The 23,304-nt window shown below is 39.0% G+C and overlaps 2 protein-coding genes across 5 annotated transcripts in view; both read left to right on the top strand.

The window, feature by feature from the left end:
• The first annotated feature begins 1,634 nt into the window (after nt 1-1,634).
• On the top strand, nt 1,635-18,560 carry ccdc135 (coiled-coil domain containing 135). Of its 2 annotated transcripts, XM_042003378.1 has the most exons (18): nt 1,635-1,713; nt 2,980-3,174; nt 5,052-5,193; nt 5,318-5,443; nt 6,279-6,467; nt 6,565-6,693; nt 7,334-7,552; nt 7,643-7,774; nt 8,467-8,530; nt 9,263-9,391; nt 9,469-9,597; nt 11,785-12,005; nt 13,587-13,784; nt 13,914-14,024; nt 15,179-15,277; nt 15,417-15,605; nt 17,701-17,840; nt 17,911-18,560. In XM_042003378.1, the coding sequence occupies exons 2-18, from the start codon at nt 3,029-3,031 to the stop codon at nt 17,996-17,998; spliced, it is 2,451 nt and encodes an 816-aa protein (XP_041859312.1). In that variant the 5' UTR covers nt 1,635-1,713; nt 2,980-3,028; the 3' UTR covers nt 17,999-18,560. The 2 variants fall into 2 exon arrangements, with proteins under 2 accessions (XP_041859312.1, XP_041859313.1); XM_042003379.1 differs by lacking the exon at nt 13,914-14,024.
• Nucleotides 18,561-19,159: 599 nt separating this feature from the next.
• LOC121651302 (PHD finger protein 20-like) overlaps nt 19,160-23,304 on the top strand; it is a 29,123-nt gene continuing 24,978 nt past the window's right edge. For 2 of the 3 annotated variants that reach the window (XM_042003381.1, XM_042003380.1), the window contains exons 1-3: nt 19,160-19,246; nt 20,678-20,757; nt 21,227-21,398. In XM_042003381.1, the coding sequence (XP_041859315.1) occupies nt 20,678-20,757; nt 21,227-21,398 (252 nt within the window). In that variant the 5' untranslated portion in view covers nt 19,160-19,246. Of the gene's footprint in view, nt 19,247-20,675; nt 20,758-21,226; nt 21,399-23,304 lie in introns of those variants that run through there. The other variant, XM_042003382.1, reaches the window with a different exon arrangement.

Here is a 23,304-nt window from a genome sequence, read left to right as displayed (position 1 = left end):
AACATCTGCCAGCTCTCTCTCTCTCTCCAGGTGCCCTGAATAAAGCGTTCTGACAGTTTGTGAGGTCTGTAAAGGAAATGTCAATTAGCACAGCAGGATTTGTGCATAACGCAGATGTACTTTAGCCAATACTCACAATGTTACCAGGCCGATTAGGAGACTGTGCAGCATCCGGGTCCTGCTACACATTTTCTATTAGCACCACATCACTGACTTCATATCCTTCATGGAATAAATAAGCAGGCCAATCCCATAAAACTGACATGCCTCAAGCCTTCTGGACTCCACTGACACAGTCTCCTCATCTGCAGACGTGCATTCTGCAGCTGCAGATGTGCCTTCCCCCTGCCGTATACATGCAGCGAGAGGACTTGGATTAAGATTTCACAGAACACTAAGCCTGTGATTTCGAGACACTGTACTAACCGGATCATCTTCTGGTGGCTCCAAAAGTGTAATTGTGTTCCCAGACACTGCAAGGTTATCCAAAGTCAGACACTATATTATATTTGATTGTGTTCCATGTGCAGTAGAATTGCAGTACGTGATGTACCTTGTATGAAGCGGACAGTTTCTGTGGCTGGGACAGAGTCAGTTACTGTCCCTCCCTGGATCCCCTCCATCACTGGCCTCCCTTTATTTAAATGGAGTGCCAGTTCCTCTGCTGGAGTCACATCCTGGCTTGGTGGGCCGCCCCCTGTGCCAGTTTATAGGCCTTTTTTTTAACTGCTACAATCATACAGACATTGAACATGTCAGCAGACACCTCATCTATTCACCTCATTTGTTCACTGTTATCTACTTTGGAGTCACTTACCAGCCTGCAAAATGTTCTTATATTTAATTTTTTCTTGCTGCCAGGTCCTTTTATGGCCACAGGTTTGTCCTTTATGAAGGACAGAAAGATAAAATAGATAAAAACGTTACATGAGGAAAATAGATTAAATGACACATTGTGGATAATTGTTTGCACCTAATCATACTCTATATTTCCTGAGTAACATGCACCTGCTTGTCACTCTTAAAGTATACAACAGTTAGTGGATTTGAAAAGTAACTCCTTTAATTGTAGCCTAATTATGACAGTTCCAGTGGAGCACTGTTTATTAATTGTACAGTTTTTGACTACTTACGCATTGAGCTATTGAGTCGGCTATTGTCTGCCAGGCTCTCTCGCGTTCTTTACTTATGGCATTGGTATTGCCTTTTTTCCTTATAATATCCTCAACTTAGTCAGAGAACTCCGTCAGGAGCTGTTGTTCAGCGGCCGTGATGTAGGACGCGCGACTTTTATCCATTTCCCCATCGGTGATTCTGTGAGCGATCGCGAGGTCTGCTTCAGTATGCCGTGCACACGCACTTATCCCAACTATCATCACCTGGCTTAACCTAGCCGCACCTTCTCATCCTGGCTCAGCAAACGTGCAATCAATTAAGCCAGGATAGGCCGCGCAAGCTAGGTCAAGCTGGGCTTGCTTAATTATCCTGGATTTCTTTATTCTGGTTTCGTGCAATACCCCTCAGGTCTATGGCTATACACTACACCAATTTACTTAACTCCGAGGGTACGTGAAGGCGCCATCACCACGGTTTCGATTACTGTTACCATGGAAACTCATTCTGGTGGAATAAATATTTGGAACAACGTTTTGGTTAGCTCAACAGAAAAGCGCAGGCTCTCCCAGTAAAAGTCTTTCATTTAATTCGCACTGGGTGAGTAAAGCTATAGTGGATAATTCAACATAGTTTATTAGGGGTAATAACATTGTTAATTAATTAAGTTAAAGTTGTTTAACCGTTTGCAAGTTAGCTTCCATACTAAAAGATAAAGTTAGCAAACAGGTTCGTAGCATTCCGTCTTCTGTCTGGTGAGCATCCCTGCTTGTACCTACATATTTCAGCAATAATGGAAAAGTCTTCCTAACCAGGGAAGCAAAAATCTACCTCCATAACTTCCTAAATTCAGTCATTAAAAATATTCAAAGGTGTATAACTCTTAAGATGTTATCATGGCTTCTTTGTGCTAATTATTTTTTTCCCCTTTCTCTGCCATTTACTGTGTCTTTTTTGTTTTATATTTCTTCCTCTTTTGTCAGTCTTAATACTGTCTGATTTGGTAACTAAGAAAAACAAAAACAAAAAGACTTGATCTGGGGAAACTCACTTAAAAACAAAAGTTTAAACCCTTTTATATTTAGAATTTATAATTGTACTATTTGTTTTTTTTATGTTTTTTTTTTTTTGTTTGTTTTTTGTTTGTTTGTTAGTTTGTTTGTCCCCCCCCCCCCTTGTTTTTATCTCTGTCCAGCATTTCGATCAACTATGGTTGTTGTAAAGTGCTTTATAAATAAAATCTGATTGATTGATTGGTTCTGATCAAACTAACTAAGCAGTAACTCTGTTTTTGTGGCTGAAAGCAAAAGCTCCAGATTTTAACTTAAAGAACTAAAGGAAAAACAGTTTTTACTTTCAGATGAAATGAAAACATCTGAATTTGCTTGATTTGCTCTTCAAAATACTCCCATTAAAAAGCAAAATCTTCCCTTCAACATGTCACATTTATCTTGTGAGATGTGTCCTGGTGTCAGTGGACAGATTAAAACAAATGAAGAGGACAAATGATGACAGATTTGAAGAGACAGTGAGTTATGCTGCAACATTTCATTATATAAATGTCATGTAAATTTACCTGTAAGACAGAAGCTACATCTCATCAAACTATACATGTCTCCTAGAGATGACTAGCCCTTCTCAAATGTTAAACTATTTATTTTTTTAACTGAAAACAGAGTACGGCTTTTACACACCTGGCATTGTTAATCCTTTTTATTTGACAACCAGTGAAGTTTTTATCTTCCTTTTACGTTTCATGTCTTCTTTCCTTGTTCTGACAAACTGGGATCAGTGGGCGGTTCATTGATACCCTGTATGCACTAAATAAGTTTTGACTGGTGAAAACGAATGTTTTTCTCTGTGCAGTGTGATTTTATTCTTCAGATACCAGACAGATTCAGTCCTTTGGTAGGAGATGGAGACTGAGCCGGAGTTTGTCTCTTGTAAGCAAATGAGAAGTAAAGAAGACGAAAAAGAGGAAAAGGAGAAGGATATCACAAAGCAGACAACGCTGGAACAAACTCCTATTAACTTTAACATTTTAAAACCTCAGGAGCTTTGGTGAGCGTCCATGACTCACACAAACAACACACACTCACACTGGAGGCAAGTAGAGGTCCGAAGACATGTGTCTTATCATTACAGTCTGAACTTTTCTTCTTATTTAAGTGGATTCACAATAGAGTGAACAGATTAAACTGTTTGTTTCACCTGAAGCACCTTAATCATGAAGGTCAGGAAGCTGGTCTATGATTTAACAGTGAGACTAAAGGTTACTGTCAGAGCTCATCCTCTCCTCAGACTCAGTTTTAAAGAAAGCCATCCAGATGGATGACCTCGTTGTGCCGTCATAAAGTTATTTATGTTATTTCAGATTTATCCAGGCAACAAATGAGCATCCAAATGAGTGATCCTTTAACATTGTAAACATGAAAAATTGTGATTTTTGGACAAACAAAACATTTCAAAATGTTCTTGATGTTTGGAACAGACTTATTCCTAATGGTTAATGTATAACTTGTTATAGTCATGTTGCGCTGCATTATTTGTGCGCTGAAGATTAGTCTTTCAGGTCTGTACCTTTAAGTAGTTGTTTTTTCCCCCTTTGAACCAAACGTGAAAAAAACAGACAAAAAAACATTTAATTTCTTTTTATCTTTTTCTAAATCAAAATGAAAATTGGATAACAAACTGTTTTCTGTTTTCTGGATCATCATGATAAATACATCCAGAATGAAATATTTCCATGACGCTGTTTCACATGTGCATTAAAAAAATGAAGATTTATTTTAAATGGTTTGTGTTAAATAATGAATTTTCTTTCCACCGGTATCCATAGATACCGAGCAGTTGAATCGATAGTTTACAGGACTGATAGTTGGCCAACAATTTTAAAGGCTCTTTAACCTTATTTATCTCCAGTATATTACATTATTTAATCTTTAGTTTCAGGTCTGAATGCTCATTGTAAACTTCACTTTAAGTCAGGTCTATAGACACAAGGTCAAAATGATTACGTGCAGCTGTGTTGGACGTAGAAACACTGAGGGGTGTGCACCAAGTGCTAATAGATAAGCACATATTCATTTTCACTTTTCTACCATCCAACATCAAATATCTTTTTCTCTTTTCATCACTTACTAGTTTTGCCACAAAGACGACGAAGGACAGTTTGATTTTTCATTTTCTCTTTTATGGTTGCAAATATATAAAAAACAATGTTGATTTTTTTGTCAGGTTTTTTTTTCTGTGTTATTTTTATTCAACTTCAGAGGAACTCTGTGTGTTTGTAATGCCAGACATCAGTGTAGATTCAATAATTCTGTGTGATGGCGTTTAAATGTTGTTTCATTCAAATGTTTCTGTATGAGACATCATCAGGAACAAAACCTGTGACATTTTTTACATGTAGTTTTAGCTGAACAGAAGCTGCTTCATATCAGGCTGAATGATCTGGTTCTGATAGGACCAACGTCATTACACTTTAGCCTGCTAAGCCACAAAATCATCTTTTGTGTCTGAGCACAAAGAAAGAAACACAAAACGGTAATTTTTTATTTTGGTTTAAGAAATGAGAAAGAATTATTTGGTTTAAGTAAAAGCAAGTGATTTCTCGGTTGTTTTTAAAAATAAATAAACTATCTGAAAGTACACTTTCAACCAACTGATGATCAAGCTGACTTCTGTAGGAGCTGTCATCCAGTTCCTTCTTACAGTTTTTAGATAAAATGAAATGATACATGCAAAAGACAGAGAGCATCAGACATGAGAAGATGAGTGATTAATTTATGGAGAAACTGGTCTGTTCTTGTAGTTCGTCAGAGTAGGTATCTAAAAATTGTGACACCTACATGTTTAAAGTGAAAAATGTCATGAAAACATTACAAGAAGATGAGTGATCGCTGTAAAGCTGCAGCGTCTTTTCCTCTTTCCCTCAGCGTCCCTGAATCCTACAGGACGAACTCTCCCCGTGAGACCCAGCTGTTGGCCATGGCAGACAACTTCCAGCGTCAGTATTTGTTCCTGCATCCTGACCGCAAACCGCTGCTGCTCTGCCCCCTCAATGAATGTGGAGTCAGGGTAACACTCAGTAAACATTATCTGTCATTGTTTTGTCTTTCTGAGGAAGTGAAGAAAACCTCTTTGTGCACAAACAGGTTGCATGTTTATCCGTCTGATTTTTGTTTTTTTTTCTAATAATCAGAAGTTTGTATCTACAAGTCTTTGTCCCACGACAACAAGTCACTGTGAATTTCAAACCTGGCAAGGCTGCGCCTCGTTTGTGGCTGACTTCCTGTCCCTGGACCCTTTGGAGCCGCCTGCGGACCTGGTCAGAGAAGTCTTTATTGCTACTGAATGACATTGGGAGTGCTGCTCCAACTGGTGCATTTACAAAAACTATTTAAAAGAATAAAAACAGAGGCAAGAGTATATTAACTTAAATAAATAAATAACAAAGAATAAAATCTAGGAAATACAGTGGCAGGATACTGGAAAAATATTTATAGTATTATAATGATAACTAATCTCTTGATGATTTAGTTAGTTATTGCACAGATTGAGTAGCTTACATATTTTATTTAGTGAGTGTTTGTGAGGGATAAAAGCTCTCTGAGTCTGTTTGTCCAGGTTTTGTGAGATCTGTAGTGAAGGCAACAGGTTGAAAAGGACCAGGATAAATTGAGTCCCTGACTATGTTTGTGGCCCTGCAAAGGTATTGTGAATTTCCAGTGTCCTCAAGGGAGGGCAGAGAGCAGCCAGTGATCTGAGCGGTGTTTATCGCTCTGCAGATGTCTCCTGTCTGCTGCTGAGCACCCGCGTACCACGCTGTGGTGCAGGACGCATCCACTTATCTCAGTAACTGTCTGAGCATCTTGAGAAGCATTTTCATTTCTTACAGGCAAAAGACTTGTTGTGACAAACTGAAAAACTTCTATGAAAAGAAGATTGTTATCCTGTATGATACTAAGAAGCGTTATATATCAGGAATATCAGGAAAATATTTCCAGGCTGTTCATGAGTGCTTGATGTTCATCAGCTGCCTTTAAAAGACAGACAGATCTATAATACCAGACTCGTGTTCACATTCACATCATTCTGCACTAACACACCAATTATCTTCAGTGTGTGTGTGTCTGATAGTGAGGATGTGTGTCATGTTGCAGCCCAAGCAACTGTTCTCCTCAACCTCCGTGCTGCAGAGTCAGCAAGCAACCTGTTTTGAGTTTGCCACCCTGCTGTGCAGCCTGCTCCTCGGGGTCAACTACGATGCGTACTGCGTCAGCGGCTACGCTGTCAGAGAGATGTGTCTGCTGGACCAGAGCCTGCAGCAGTGCCCTCTGCTGGAGGTTAAGGTAGGTTCTGCAGGTGGTGCTCCGCCCAGCGTGTGCTACCAGACACAGCCAAACAGGTAAACTCACAGATTTAAACTTGTGTGTGTTGAATCTGCAGAGTGAGCTTCCTGAACAGGAGCAGCAGGAGAATGGAAACTCGATGAAGCCTCTGAGGGAGATAAAGAGTCGATTTTTGACCCAGCAGGAGAAGAAGAAGCAGGAGGCCGAAGCTGAACAGAAACTAAAGGTGGTAAACTGATCTTCTCACAGCTGGACTTTCATCACACTCTTGCTGCCCCCTCACTCATGACATTAACAGAAGGAAACTTAAGGCTACTGAGAGCACAGAGATCAGATTTACTCGATTTAAGATGGTGACTCAGAGTTACATACAATAAACAACAAGGAAAGGAAATCAGGGTTTTAATCCTCAACATCTGTAGTTTGATTTCAGCTGAATATTGTCTTTTCTGTCAAGATAAATGACCTAATTGCATCATAACCGCAATCTTTAAATAGATCTTTTTAAAGGTATAAATAACTGGAGCTGTGTGTTTGACACAACTGTGTGTAATTACAGCTGTTACTGATTCCAGCTATAAAATGGACTCATGGTGATCCTAATAAAACCCGTCCTCACTGTTATCCCATTAAAAGCTTCAGTGCTATTTTATTGTAACTATAAGCTGTTAAATCGACAAGTAACCAGTTTATTTAAACCAAACTAGATTTTCTGCCTTGTAGTTGTTCATTTTTCCCAACTCATCTGCTCACAGTTTCATCCATTTCCAGTCTGGAGGAAAAGCTGCCCCAGGACTTTCCTGGAATTCAGCAAGCTCTGAGTTGGAGACCAAGATCAAACTCTTCTTGTTTCGCTTCATGAGCAGGAATGTGAGCAGCAGCCTGCCGACTTCCTGCGAGGGCTGCGGGTCCACTGCTGGGTGCTGGTGCTGTCGGGAAGCCACAGCATCCAGGAGAACTTCTTTATCGACCCGCTGACCGGAAACAGCTACCCCACAGACAACGAGAACTTCCTGGGCATTGAGAGCGTCTGGAACAACTTTAACTATTATGTTAACATGCAGGACTGCAGGAACAGCTGCACTGTGAGTCCTCCTCCCAATAAGTCTCATCAGAAAAATCTGTCAGACGTGTTGAAAACACTCCTGTGTGTGTGTGTTGTCTTGTGTGTGCAGAGTATGGTCTTTGACCTGGAAGATTTAAAGATGTGGACGCCAGTGTTGTACGGTGCAACCAACAGAAAACAGCTGGTTCATGATGTCCTAGAGAAAAAAGAGAGCAAGAAGCAGAGCCAAATCAGCAGTGAGGTGGTTAATATGTGTGTTTTTCTGTGTTTCTCTTTGTTTTTATGTCACAGTTCTGGTGATGGATGTTTAGACCGGCAGAAAGTTGGCAAGATTCATCTTAATTTCAAAATAACAACAATCTAAAACCACTGATTTGAATACTCAGACAAGTATTGTGTGAGTGTCCAAATCCCAAGACTCACCACAGACTAATAAACTATTATATTAAATGATTTAAGTGTTTACGAGACTTGTTGATGAGAAACATGAGGAATAAGAACAAAATCTTTTTCTATTTTCCAGATTTTAAACTTAGTCCTAAATGTCTCTTCAAGCGTTTTCCTCCTTTTCTGTTTGAAATTATGTCAAATTTACACATAAAGAACAAAAAGGGAAAATAAATAAAAACCCTTTGAAAACCAGTTTTCAGTCAGGATTCTGCAGATCTTCATGTTTCATGTTAGATAACTAATTATTCTTCTGTTAAACAACAAAACTTTATTTTTTTATTATTATTGTATTTTAACAAAATGCACAAGAAAAAAACACACACTGATTTTAAACATGTCAGCACTGAAATGTTCGTTAGAGTTCTGCTGAGTGTTTGTAGGACCTGTTCTTACCCAACTCCATAAAGTAGAACCTTAAAACAAATTTGTAAGAATAGCTGGTGAATGAGGTTAATTCTGATCTGGTCGTTGTTTGTTTTAAAGGAGCAGCCCAGAGTTTTTGAGATGCCGAGATCCTGGCTCAGTTACATCACCATCTCAAAAAAAGGTAAAAGGTGCAGGAGTGAAGTTAATGTTGTCACCTGTAGAAAATAAACAGCTGAACAGGGACGTGCATGTTGTTTGGTTACTGAGCTCTGACAGCTGACTGCTGGAAGAGAGTCAGATCTACTTCTGATGGATGTTGTCGGCTGCTCTTTGTTATCGTTTACAGAAGTTGAACTGATCTGTTGTGTGAAGAGAGAGGTGAGTTGGAAGTCTAGGATGTTGATTTACCATTCTGACCATGTTGCAAACCTCACCTATGATCAGGAGCTGTAGGTGGTGAGCAGCAGAATGAGACTAGGAACTGAATCCATGAGTTTCCTGCGTTGGGTGGCTGGTAGCACTCTTAGAGAATCTCTTAGAGATAAGAGGAGGAGCTCAGTCATTCTGGAGAGATGAGTTACAGATCTTCGACATTAAAAGAACCCAGTCTGATTTCCAGAGGCCTCCTAGAGGAGGTATTTCAGACCAGGAGGTTGCTGGGGAGAGGAGCGTGCTCCCCCCTCAACTTGGACAAAGATTTAGCATTTCTGCCTGATGATGTTGTGGTAGATTTAGCTCTCTGAGACATCATCAGGAAAAAACAGGGAATTTAAATAAAAGCTCTTTATGTAAACTTCTCTGGAGCTCAGTTATCTTACCAGGTTAAAAGGGAGACTGATAACTTTTATTATACTGATTTATTCTAGACACCTCATAGCGTAAAACCTCCTCAAAGTTCTTACTTTTAATTCAGACCTGGAGAAAAGGTGGCCGGGAGGAAAGAAGGTGATCCGCTACAGAAAAGCGAAGCTGGAGAAGTTTGCACCGGGTCTGAACCCGGACGGCCTCATTACAAGACTGACCACATACAAAGATCTGGACTGTGAGTGCAGAAAGTTTTCTTTCTGTTAGGTGTAACAGCTAAACATGGTCATCTAGAGAAATGTGTGTGTGTTGAAGGTACTGAGGTTGCCGTGGTGAAGGAGTGGTACAAATACAGATGCGACAAGCTGGAGGAGAAAGAGATCAACAAACTCGACAACTCCACCGCAGAACGCTTCGGGTACGGAAGAAGTTTTCAGCTTTTATGTAAGTCTGCTTTTAGCGTATGTCCAGCTCACCCCAAATCATCAGACACACCTGTAACACACTCCTGTAACACCTGGGCACACCTTTAAAACTTATTCAGTTCAGTCATACCAAGATATGCATTTATGTATGTCCTGACCTTCGTTGAGATCAGAACCAACTTTGCCTCTCCTTTTTACTGATAATCAAATCGACCTTCAGGTATCAATAAAGTTACCTTAGCTAGTAAAATCTGGGGGAGAGGCAAAGAGATTAATGCATGAAGCTGTTGGTTCATTTTATTCAGTCCTATGTGGGGTTTATGAGTGGCTTTTAAAGAACTGAAAGGACCGATTTAGAATTTAGTTTAGAATTTGATTATCTGTTTATTCATTCATTTATTTTCCATACTCACTCTATCTCACCAACAACAACCTAACCCAGCTCATACCCAGCATAGGGCCTTCCACACTGGAAGATTACTCTGCAAAATCTGGATGTCCTTTATTCTTCCCTCCAGCTTACTGTCACTGCTCATTTTAAAATGCACATTACACTCTCTGTTCTTCTGTTAGTTCACCATCCCTCCACATTTGTAATATTCATTGCCTCATGTTCATGTAACTCTCCTTGATGTTTCCTCTTCTTTGTGTTATTTTCTTTTATCAACCAAGTTTTTACCAATCACTTTTTTTTACTAACACTTGTTCGGGCAAACACATCTGGTTAAAACTTCCTCCAACAAAAACACTTTTTGACGGCTCATTTATTGAAGCTGCTGCAGCAACGGACTGATACGATCTACAAACTCGATTCACGAGTCTGACTTTAAGGACATTATCATGAATCTTCTCTCTTACACATGCAGCTGTTTTCACTGATATTTCTTATGCTGGCTCTTGTTTATGTGTAGGTTTATTGTTATTCTGTGTTTTTTAACATGAGTGGATTTTTTTGCCTCTTATATCTCATATAAATGTTAAATAAATAAAATTACACAAAGACAAACAGCCATGTGTACTCATCTATTGGCTCCATCTAAAATCACTAACGGAACTAACGTGCATGTTTTGAACCATGACAGTTAGCAGCCAATTCCCGGTTGAGATATGAACTGAAAACCATCTTGCTGTGGCAGTAGTACCAAGAAATGGACTCAGTTGTGACTTTAGAACCTGATGTGTGCCCAAAGAAAACATTCATATAAAAGACAGAATCAGACCAGCAAAATTACGTCTAAACATGTGACTTCAGCTTCACGTTCTTTAGACTCCTTGAATCAGTCTACGTCTAGTTCTTACCTGTAGATTCTGCTTTGCTCTCCCTCTGCTGACCCAAAATATCTACATCACTACCAGATTACCTACAGTGCAACTTTCTTAAACACGAAAACTTAGCTGGACTTTAGAGATGACAATACACTCTCATACCAGAGCTTTTTTTAACTGTAATATTTTAAGATTATACTTTTTTAGTCCTGCAGTTGCAAAATGGCCAAGTTTAAAATGCAGATAGAAAACAAACAGCAGCTTAGAAAAGTCCCATAAAAAGACAATAAATCAGAATTCGTTTAAATCGGTTCAGCCTCATCTGTACAGCACCAATTCACAACAAATTCATCTTCAAGCATCTTTATAGATACAGTCCAGTTGAATCTAATTCGAACCAAACCATTATATGAGCCACATCAGTCCAATTTATAATAACTGTGTTCATATAAACCAATTCATAAAAAATACTTACTCAGCTAAGGAAACCAATGGACGGCAGCAAATCTTCTATTTGATTCAATCTTCCATCAGAACCAGAACTAGGAAGGATGATCTGCATGGACCTGGCACAATGAAACAAAATCATAATACAGAGTAATAAACTACAACCACCATCACAATGTGAAAACTAGAATTTGGTTAAACAGTTGTTTAACAGTATACAGAGAAATGTGTAGGAAGCCTGTACAGATGTGGCTTGGACAGGAGTATACATTTTTTTTAACATGTTTTTCTCCATGTTACATACTTCAAACATCATTTCATATGTTGTTTATTCTCTGTATTCCCTCTGGTGTGTAGTGTAAGGCTGACCTCAGGATGTTACGTCATCTATCTGCTGCAGGACCTTTAAAAAAGAACTGTTCAGGAAATTAATCATGTAAAGTACCAGATCATGAGTCATTCTGCTGAGTGGTGATGTGTTAACTCTTCTCAGTTCACAGGTGCAGATCTCTGACCTCAGGCATCGAGCAGGAGATGGAGTTCAGTAGCAGCGCTAACAGTCTGGTGAGGAGGCTGCTGTCTCCCACAGAAATGAAGGAACACTTCGAGGGGCGGGGAGACTTCCTCCGTTACCGTCACGTCCTCTTCAGCCAGCATCGTCAGCCTCATGATAAGAGTCATCTAACTCCTGAGCTAAAGCATCTACATGTACTGGTAAGCAAGTATAATACAGATGTAAACAGAATCTTGGATTCCCAAGGTATGGCTTATGGAGCAGTCTTGGCTCTCTAGAATATTTAACGTGATTCAAAGTGGGCAGATTTACTTTTTCTGGCAGGGTTGGCAAATAGTACAAGTCTCTTCCTCTGATAATGTCCCCTTGGTTTCCTCCTCTCTTGTTTCTTTGCTGAATCAGCCATGGTGCACATTTAGATGTCTGGTTGCTAGCGAGTGACACAGTGCCATTAAGCAAAGTGTAGCTGTCATGTGATGCTCCGGGAAGTGCAGATTCTCCACCTCAGGACGCTGTTCCAGTAATGTTTATACTGAATGTTACTGTACCTTAAAAACGAGTTAGAAACACAGAGTTTCAAGGTTCAGAAAGTTAAAGTGCTTTTTTTTTAATCTTTTTTAACCTTTATTTACACAGCCCCAGACCTGTTTTGGACAGACAAAAACATTTATTTACAGTTAATAGACATCTCTAACAATACAGAATATACACTAGAGTTAAAGGCAAAAAAGCAGGTTACATACAAACAAACAAAACAACAAAAAAAAACACTAAAACAAGAACAATTAAAAGATGCTGTCTTCAGACCCCTCAGAATAACTTTAAATTTCCCTGATGGGTCAAGGCAGCTTTAGATCTGGCTGTATCCTGTTCCAAGTTGAAGGGGCAGAGTAAGAAAAGACTTTTTTCCAAGCTCAGTACAAACTGAGGCATCACTAGGTAGCAGGTAGGAGGAATAATAAGATGACAGCAGTCCAAGGATGGGTTTAAAAACGAAGATACAGTAAATAGTGATGACCAGAGAGGACAATGTGCAGCGGTGAGTGAGGGGTTTACAGTCGGCTATGAATCTAAGCGCTCCATGAAAAACAGTGTCCAGCATCTGTAAAGAGCTGGCAGAGGCGTTCAGGTACAAGATGTCTCCATTGTCAAAGTGAGGTATTAAATACAGGAAACAGCAAGACTCTTTCTGGCATTGAATGTAAAACCAGATTTTATTATGAAAGAAAAATCCTAGGCCACAAATTTGATGTTCCTATAACATGTTATAGAAGGGAGAATATTTTTGTTTGAGAACGGCATGCCCTTTGTTTTCTCTGCATTTACTACCAGCCTAAGATGGAACAGCTGAGACTGAATCATGTCAAATGAAGACTGGCGATGTTCAAAGACCAGGGGAATGCTGTTTGCACAAGAAAACACCACTATATCATCAGCATAAAGATGCATCAGTAACATTCTGACCCACATTGTTGTTGAAATAATGAAAAATAACAAAAATATCCTGGACTGGGGACCATGCCAAACATTCCCAGCAAACCCTCACTAAATGCTGGAGTCTGAAGTTACTACAGATAAAGGCTGGGATTTATTCACCTCTGCTACTAGAAAGCTTCCTGACATCACGTTGGACTGTACTGAGCCGACATGTTTGAAATATATTCACATTACAGCTTATCAGACAAGGAGAGAGCAAACACTGAGTCTCATTAACAAATAAAACCACTGATATGGATGATGGTTTAGATTATATAAAATATTCACCCTGATGTGTGTTTCAGAAAGTGGTGGAGCGTTTCAGCAGGAATAAATCCAAACCTGCCAATGAAGACGTGGCTGAGAGGGTGTTCCTGGTGCCTCAGGGGAGGTTTGAGTTGACCTACCACCTGATGGATCACCGGTTTATCCCCTCAAAGAGGAGCTTCGTGGAGCCAGCACCAGGCCACCAATTCACACAAGATTTGGTCACCACTTTCCAGGTAAAGACACACCAACACATCAAAACAAAGGAAAACATACTCATGACCTTCTGCCCCAGTTACAGTGTGTGTGTGTGTGTGTGTGTGTGTGTGTGTGTGTGTGTGTTTGTGTGTGTGTGGGGTGTTCAGGTGGATCTGTGTGAGAAGCCTCTGAAGACCCTGACTCTCTTTAGGATCCTGAATGACCTCATAGTTGACAAGGAAGGTGTGGCTATCCAGATCAAAGAGTCACTGAAAGAGGTGAACATGTCTACGACTTTTCCAGGTTTCACGTTTATACACGTGTGACCACGTGTGTACAATGATTTAAATCAGATGTTGATGTTTTATCTTCATTTTTAATAAAAGTAAAAGTTTAATCTGATTTTTAAAAACGGGCAGGAGCTGGTAAATACACACCACCACTAAAGTTATTTTACCCACCGCATGTCGATTAAACATCAAAGCCAGGTGGTAACCTCTGTAAAAAGGGCTTTAGTGATATGTTTCTGCAAAACATTAGTTATTGATTTTAAAAAATCTTATATTGGGTCTGTAATATAAACGTATATTACAATGAGAATTTATTGGGCAAAGGAGAGAAAAGAGTGTCCGTTTTATTTCCATTATTGACTATTGCAATTATTTAAAACCACTCACACCTGTCAGAGGATGCTTCTACACTACAGGTATAGTGTCTAATTTCAGCTTTTATAGAATACAAAATGATTGTTTTGTTTGTTCATTTAATGTCATAAGAATTAAATGTGAGTCCAAAATGGATGAATGTAGTGGAGCCACCTGCACCTTGTTTCTTAATGTCTTACTTCACTTCCAGTAAATGAGAATCAGCCGTCCATCCAGAATGAAACTTTGATCCGATTTTCTTTTTTTTTTTTTTTTTTTTTTTTTTTTTTTGATCCGATTTTCATAAACAAGGGAAAACTAAGGTGCCCCTACACTAACCTGGTGAGCTGCTGTCATCAGTCCTCATCACATCACAGCAGGGTGTTAATGAGACAGGAAAATAACACAATAAAACTAAACAGAAAGTCTCTGTCTCCAGGTTCCAGTGCTGCCTTCCTACTCTCATTCTACCTTTCTCTGTATATTTTAGATATATATTTTATTTTATTTTATTTATTTATTCATTCATTCATTCTATCCTTCCTTCCTTCCGTCCTTCCATTATGGCTGCAAAAATAGGAATTTTCCTGTGGGAATAAATAAAGTTTTCTCTTTGTCATATTATTAAATAAAGACAACTTAAGAAAAACAGACTTGTTCCATTGTTTGAGAACACATTCTTTGCTTTTGTGAGAACAGATATGGTCTTTAGTAAAACTGATCACATCAATGAAAGAACTTGCAGACCTCTGTGTTTCATTTATTAAATCCTGTCTTTGTGTGTCCAGGTCAGAGACATCGTGGCCTGCAGAGAGAAGGAGGAAGGGAAGATTGAGCTTTGGACCAAAGCAGCAGCTACACAGGCTTTGAGAGACAGAAAGAATAGGGTGAGACACATAAAAATGCTTTTAAGGGTTAAACAAACACCAGAGTCTGGCAGCAGTAGCAGAGTTTACTGCATCACAGCAGTGATTTACAGTCAGTCATGTTTGTGACATGTTGTCAGTCACATCTCTGCTCCTGCAGGAGATCTTGGCTGCAGAGAAGGAGAAGACGCTGCAAGAGGATGATGTCCTGGCTCCCTTCCTGATCCAACTCGGCAACCCAGAGACTTTGAATCCTGATGAGGCCAAACAGGTGTACCAGAGCTGTTTGGCGGAGTTCAAAGACAGAGAGGCGGAGCAGATCCTCCTCCTGCAGCAACGCTGTGACAAGGCATGGCATAAGTTTACATGTGATGTCACATTTCACCTGTTTTTCAGGTTTTGTCAGCAAGGCTGTTGGATGTTAAACTAGTTATAGCACAACAACAAAACAACAATAACCACCAGTTTGGGTAGAGAACAGATTGTAAACAGAGATCAGTGTTGAAAGAGACGCTTGTTTGAGGCAAGACCACCTCCAACTTCATGTGTGCTAATGTTAGCGAGCTTAGATAGATAGGCAGGCAGACACGTTCACTCGATAAGATGTTTGCACACACCAGGAAGCAGCAGTGCTGACATGTAGCATAGAAACACGACAGTTAAACTCAGCTAATAGACTCTACCAAGCACTGGCATCCAACCCCAACCCAGCTCAAACCCCAAGCAGTTATACGGAAATGTAAGAAAACCATGAGAACAGCTCTGTCCACTTTAGAGCTTCTGCTAATATCTCCACTTCAAACAACACAAACCAGGAGTTGTATGAAAGCAGAGACTCTGCTGATTACAAAGATGTCTGCCTGTGGGCCGGTTGTTCAAACGTAATCCTGCCGGATTTCAGTTATCAGATAGGATCAAATATCGAAAATGGGTTGTTCAAAAGGGAGATCCGGATTCCGAAATCCACTCCTGGTTGTTATCCGGACAAAACCCTCAGTTTGGGTTGTTCAAAACTTTGGAGTAGAATCCGGATAACTTTGATCCAAAAAACAGGATTATCCTGATCCCAACCAAGGGTAGGATTACAAGGCGGATTTCAGAAAGAAACTGCGGTAAAAACTAACAGCTGATCAAATAATAGAACTTTTTATTTGGTGCATATGTTCTTATCTTTGTATTTTGAACCTGACTTCTTTAATCAATACAGGGATGAAGTGGTTAAAATAGGCATAGGCTACCTATTAAGCCTTTCAGTATATTAAAGCAAGAATAAAACACAACATCATTATGTCCCCACGAAATACACCCCTAAACAAATTCAATAAGAAACACAAATAAAATATACGTATTATGTTACATGCTCCCCGTGGTTCCACTCGCAAGGCATGCAAACCGTCTCTGATACTCGTTCTTCACATGACCGGCAGCGTAAATTGATTTAAATGCTGGAAATCTGAAAAACGGGATTTCAGATCAGGGTGATCCATTCCTATTTTTCTTTGAACAACCAGGGTAAAAGGAAGCCGGATTACGTGATTTGCGATCCTGAAAAATGGGATTCCCAAATCCGGATAGCTTTCATCAGGATTAAATTTTTTTTGAATAACTGGCCCTGTGGAACAAAAAAGATTAGAAATCATGTCTTACTTTTGCTGTTTTGTGGTGAAAAGTTTGGTTCCAGCTCTAAAAACTTTTCTAATGTTTCTCCTACAACCTTTGTTTGAAACCAATGAAGGTCCTGCTGGTTTCCATGGAGACAAATGAGCTTTTATGTGAAAGATTCTCTTCCTATCATAGACTATCTTGAGCTTCACTTCTTTCTGGACCCTCATGGTGTTTCTCAGGTGAATGTGGAGCTATCTCTATTCTCGTTCTGACCATTGATAGAGGCGTCCATCATCAACATTGACTGATGGCTTCCTGAAATATTTACCTGTGTAACACCTCTATTAAAACACCTGGAAATTTGTTTAGGTTAATTTCTTTTAGCTTCAGTTCCTCATCAGATATTACTTTACTCATTCCTAGATGAACTGGGCTGCTGTCCTCTGGTTTCCACTGAAAGTCATGTGGTTTACTTTTAGAAGGAGATAAACATTTACATTTTCTACTGTGTTCCAGGTGAATTTACTCTGACACAGTAACACATAACTTGATTCTCACAGTTCTGTAGTAATCTCACGTCTCAGCTTTCTGTAGATCATACAAACAGCCTTGTACTTGTGAAGATATACTTAATTTATTTTGTGTGTATCATTTTAGACGAGAGGCAGAAAAAATAGGTTTTGTCAAGAAGAGGTTCCAAGGAGACATAATTCACTGATTATCATGAATGATCAGGCCACAGAGTACCAGCAGGACATAAATACTTAAAAATATTCGAGGAGCAAGCACAGACATTACTTGCCGCTGGTGATCTAACATGGTCCCATAACTGTGTTTAGGAGACAGAGGAGCTGCAGGCAAAGCAGAAGTGGTACCAGCAGTCCCACCAAAGTCTGAGCCAGCAGCAGGCGGAGGATTACCAGAAATACTGCTCTCAGAAAATACAGAAGATATCTGTCATCCAGAAACGGTTCCACAGGTACACAACACAAACGCACCCATCTTTAAAAACACTGCATAAATACTAACGTTCTGTGTGTTTGTTACAGGCAGAGGGAAATGGCTGGTGATAAATACAACGATCTCATTCAGAAGCTGCAGAGACACCCTCGACTGGCTGCTCACCTGAGCAGCTGAACCAGATGCCCGTCGCCTTTTACCTCTGAACTTCCTTCATCTGCATACATATATCTCTGGAGGATTATTAAGATCCCTTTTTAATGTTTACATGCCATCAAACATCAAATCCAGAAGAATACATGACAAGATTTTTTTGGAAATGTCATAAATAAAATATGTTATTTGTCTTTTTCTGTTGAAAACAGAAATGATTGTGCTGTAATCCCTACTGTCTGTAACAGGAAGACCTCAAAAGGTCTAAATACAAATTCCAGTAATTCTTACTAAATATATATTTGTAATATGAATCACAGTTGAGCAGTATCAGGCTGTGTTAGTGTGTAGTCCAACTGTGTCCCAGTGAGGAGACAAACTATGTAGCAATCCAAACCATCCCAGCAGTCCAAAGAACTGGGCCAAAATGGAGAAACTGGGAAAGAGCAAGACAAAACATTAAAAAAAAAAAAAAAAAAAAACATGAGGAAAATGCCCAGAAAACTGGAGATGGACAGAAATTTGTTTCCAGTTTTTATCATTAGCATGTGTGCACATCAATTGCTAATGTTAATATTTGAATAAATGAAGGAAGATTATAAAACATTATCTCTGACTTTGGAACTACCAGTGGTAATATAATTGTTTTGTTTTTTTTTGTTTGTTTGTTTTTGTTTTTTTTAATAATGCAGACAAATATTGGTAATACATTAATAAATTAAACATCTGATTCCTTTTTGTATTTGCGCCACTGACCTGGTCTGAAAATATCAAGGATTTATCAGATTCCTGTCAAAAGTTCTATTTCCATTAACACTGCCTTTATCAGAATATTCTGAAAACATACAGATGAGGCTGGAAAAATAATGTTAATAACTTTAAAAAAAATCAATTTATGATATTCAGCCACACTTATTTAAAATTAAGTCATTCGTACTTAAAAAAAATTAATAAATGGTGTAATATTTTCAGATTTAAAAATTACGCTTATAAGAGCAAACCATAAAGAACTGGTAAACACTTCCATGCTGCGGTTCTTCTTCATAGGTAAGTCAATTATGAAAAGACTGTGTTGTAAAGCATGAATATTTTTTAACAGATTCATTTTGTATAAATGGTTTCTTTTAGACTTAAACGTAAAGTCGAAACGAGCTCTGCACTGTAGTCTGCAGATTGTGATCTACAGTTCAAAGACGGGACAGCTGACTTTGGCTTCGCGCATGCGCATCACAATCATCACAGTATGAGTGAAGCTCAGAAGTAGCTCCAGAGGTAAACAAGCTTTTATGCGTTTACATTTCCAACAATAATATTAACATTTAAGTAAGGACGACAGCTTTATGAAAGATTTATCTTTCAGAGCAGTGCACTAGTCTTCATGAAGTGTGTATGCGTGTGCAGCTGTCACTGACTTTTCAGACTGAGCTAGTTCACCTCAGCTGAGGCTAATAGTTAGCTATGTTAGCTTACCTATTCACAGTCAATGAAAATTCAAGTCCACGCATCTGCACAAGCTTTATGGGAAATTTTAAAACATTTAGTTGTCTGCTTGTACATGTAAATGGAGTTAACAACAGCGTGGGTGTGAAATGATTTGCGCTTCGTCTTGTGTTACTGCTTTTTGCTTTTTTAAGCTAACACTGTCAGACAGCATTAGCATGTTAGCCGCTGTCATTTGAGCGGATCCCTAGGGGTCGGGACACGGTTTTAACAGACAGCGGAGATCTCCAATGAACAGGCGCCTGGGTATGTTTTGGACCAATCAGCTTCTTCCAAATAGGGGTCTGTCTAAATGTCAAAAGTACTTTAGCAGAGTTCCTTTTATTTATTTTACAAGGTATTTAGTGTCTGTTGTTTTAAAATCAATATCTGGATATTAAGGAGACATCAGCGAAAAAGTTAGACTACAATAGTTACTGGAGACTTTCGGGGCGTAATTGTACAATAAGGATTCTGTCATCACGTAACGGAACGTACAGCAGACGTAACCAAAGACACCCTCAACGTCATTATAACGGCCGCATGCGCGTGTGTGTGTGTTTGGGGGGGGGGTTGTCTGGTATAACTTTGAGATGATGAAGAGAAAATAATAACTGACTTTTTTTTAAACAAAACTCCTGGATTCCAACATTGTTTTATCAAAAATTTATCAAAAGCCAGAAAATGCTGGCTTGCTTACTTTTACATGGGTGAACGTTAACTGTCTATCAAGCTGTGTTGCCAGATTCTGTGACAGAAACAAGCAGCCCTATCGTTGAGAACAATCCCATACAAAATAAGAAACCCAAAACCAAGTGACCATAGAAACAAATCAAGGTATAATATAACCTAATAAATATGATATTTTATTAATTTTTGGGTGTTTTTGACGCTTCGACCCTTTACAGATATCTCATACCTTGCACCTCAAATGTTCCTCAAAAGTGTTGGAAGTTAACAAGGGTTAAATATGCAATTATGGGGACGTATTATGGTTCAGTCGCTCTGTTGCGATGCGCTGTAGTAGCTCGACTCGTGACTGTGAATAAATGATTTGGAGAAATAAGGAGCCGAGGTGTCAGAAAAATACATTTACAGAGGAAAGTGTTGTTGCGTATTAGTAAATGATTTATTGAAATCTCATATTCAGGACTAAGCAAAGATTTTATTGAAAACACTGAATCTTTTATGACAAATTTTAAAGATTTTCTCTGCTTCTGATAGATGAAGACTCCACCAGACCGGTCGGGAATTTCATTTGAGGTTGGAGCTTCACTAGAAGCCAGAGATCGACAAAAGAACTGGTCTGAAACACACACACAACTACAGTTCATATTAACTATATATCTTTTTTCAGATTTTGACATCCTGGAAATCATTAAGTATATGCTTGTTCAAGTTTATAAATATAAACTACCAGCTTATCAGTAAGCTAGGTTGAAGGTTAAGTGAGTTGTTTATGAGAGATAGGAAATGAGCCACACTGGGGTCAGTTTTACACAAAGTGCTGAGAAAAACTGTGTGACAGTGTATGTTTTAGTTGATGGATGTTGTTTAATTCTGTTTAGGATACTAGCAAGCACTAAAAGAATGCTGTCATCATTTTATTATTTGATACTGTTAAATATAAAAAATTCCAGGTAATCAGCAGTATAACACATGAAGTTCAGCCCACCTTCAGAAGAACAATGCTGTTAGATTAAGTCTTTGAAGGTTTTTATTTAAATAGAAATGTATGCACCTCTGTAAACAAAGTGCTTGTCATCTGGTCAGGTACGCAGCCACCATCGAGAAGATCGACTTTGACAAAGAGCGCATCCTCGTTCATTACCGTCAGTGGAGTCGTCGTCATGACGAGTGGTTTCACTGGAGCTCCCCGTACCTGCGGCCACTGGAGCGGGTCAGCCTGAGGAGACAGGGCCGGAACCCACCGCAGTCTGAACCGGTACATAAAACACAGTATGAACTAGTACATAAAATACAGTCTGAACCGGTACGTAAAACACAGTCTGAACCGGTTCATAAAACACAGTCTGAACCGGTACATAAAACACAGTATGAACTAGTAAGGCAAGGCAAGGCAAGGCAGTTTATTTGTATAGCACATTTCATGTACAGGACAATTCAAAGTGCTTTAGTACATAAAATACAGTCTGAACCGGTACGTAAAACACAGTCTGAACCTGTTCATAAAACACAGTATGAACTAGTAAATAAAATACAGTCTGAACCGGTGCATAAAACACAGTATGAACTAGTACATAAAATACAGTCTGAACCGGTACATAAAACACAGTCTGAACTGGTACGTAAAACACAGTATGAACTAGTACATAAAATACAGTCTGAACCGGTACGTAAAACACAGTATGAACTAGTACATAAAATACAGTCTGAACCGGTACATAAAACACAGTATGAACTAGTACATAAAATACAGTCTGAACCGGTACGTAAAACACAGTCTGAACTGGTACGTAAAACACAGTATGAACTAGTACATAAAATACAGTCTGAACCGGTACATAAAACACAGTATGAACTAGTACATAAAATACAGTCTGAACCGGTACATAAAACACAGTCTGAACTGGTACGTAAAACACAGTATGAACTAGTACATAAAATACAGTCTGAACCGGTACATAAAACACAGTATGAACTAGTACATGAAACACAGTCTGAACCGGTACATGAAACACAGTCTGAACCGGTACATAAAACACAGTCTGAACCGGTACATAAAACACAGTCTGAACTGGTACGTAAAACACAGTCTGAACTGGTTCCTAAAACACGGTCTGAACCGGTTCCTAAAACACAATCTGAACCGGTTCTTAAAACACAGTCTGAACCGAACTGAACTGAACCTACATACTGATTTTCAGCACCAACATCAATTGAATTTAATAATTCTATAAAGCATGTTGTTAAATAAAGCTTTGGGGATGTATTTACTCTTCATGTTTTATATCTACCCTTTTGTCTCTGTTGTTCTTATATTAACTTCCTGTCTGAAATGATACACCCAAAATAAATTAAGGATATCTTCACAACTACAAGGGCTGTTTGTATAATCTTGGTCTCAACAAAATGCTGAGACATGTGAGATTATTACAAAAGTGTCAGAATCAAGACTGTCAGAGTAAAATCACCTGGGATGCAGTAGAAAATGTAAATGATTATCTCTTCCTAAAAGAAAACATTACTTTCAGTGAAAACCAGAGGATAGAATACCAGTGGAGTCTTTTAGCATGTTGGAGCTACATTAAAGCGCATTAGGTGATAAAAGCTGTTGCTGCTTTCTGGTTTTACTAATCAAGATGGGAATTGTTAAACAAGAAGCCGACAACACGAGTTAAGCTAATTTTAACTTGACTGTTGGTTTAGCTTCGTCCACAGTGTCCTGGCAATCTTTCTGATGAGGATGACATAGACTAGACTGGACTCCTACGAAGAGTCTAGACCAGTGGCCCCCCACCCCATGATCCCGCTACCCCATGCGCTCCAATGCTTGCAAAGAAACATACAAAAAATGTCCTATAAAATAGTCTTTAGTTAACTGGCTGCTACTTCATTAACTATAATTAAAACCATGTCAGTGGCAGAGGGAATCGGTTCCTCTGCTCCAGTGTGAGGCGTTTTAAACCAGGAAACCGCAAACTCGCAAACTACTTCAGGTAAGTTGAGCTTTCGATGAGATGGATGCGGTTTAGTTAAACAGCTCTGCTGTATACAATAATTTAGTGGTAAAGTAAGACGTTTCACACTGTCAGATGCTGATATTTTGAGACAAACGACACACTGTGGTCTCTTTTCTTTACCCACCATTGACCATTACTTGACCATTA

This window comes from Melanotaenia boesemani, chromosome 13 (assembly GCF_017639745.1).
Source record: "Melanotaenia boesemani isolate fMelBoe1 chromosome 13, fMelBoe1.pri, whole genome shotgun sequence".
Classification (NCBI taxonomy): domain Eukaryota; kingdom Metazoa; phylum Chordata; class Actinopteri; order Atheriniformes; family Melanotaeniidae; genus Melanotaenia; species Melanotaenia boesemani.
The sequence above is the reverse complement of the archived record's forward strand: the minus strand, read 5'-3'. Positions and strand labels throughout refer to the sequence as shown.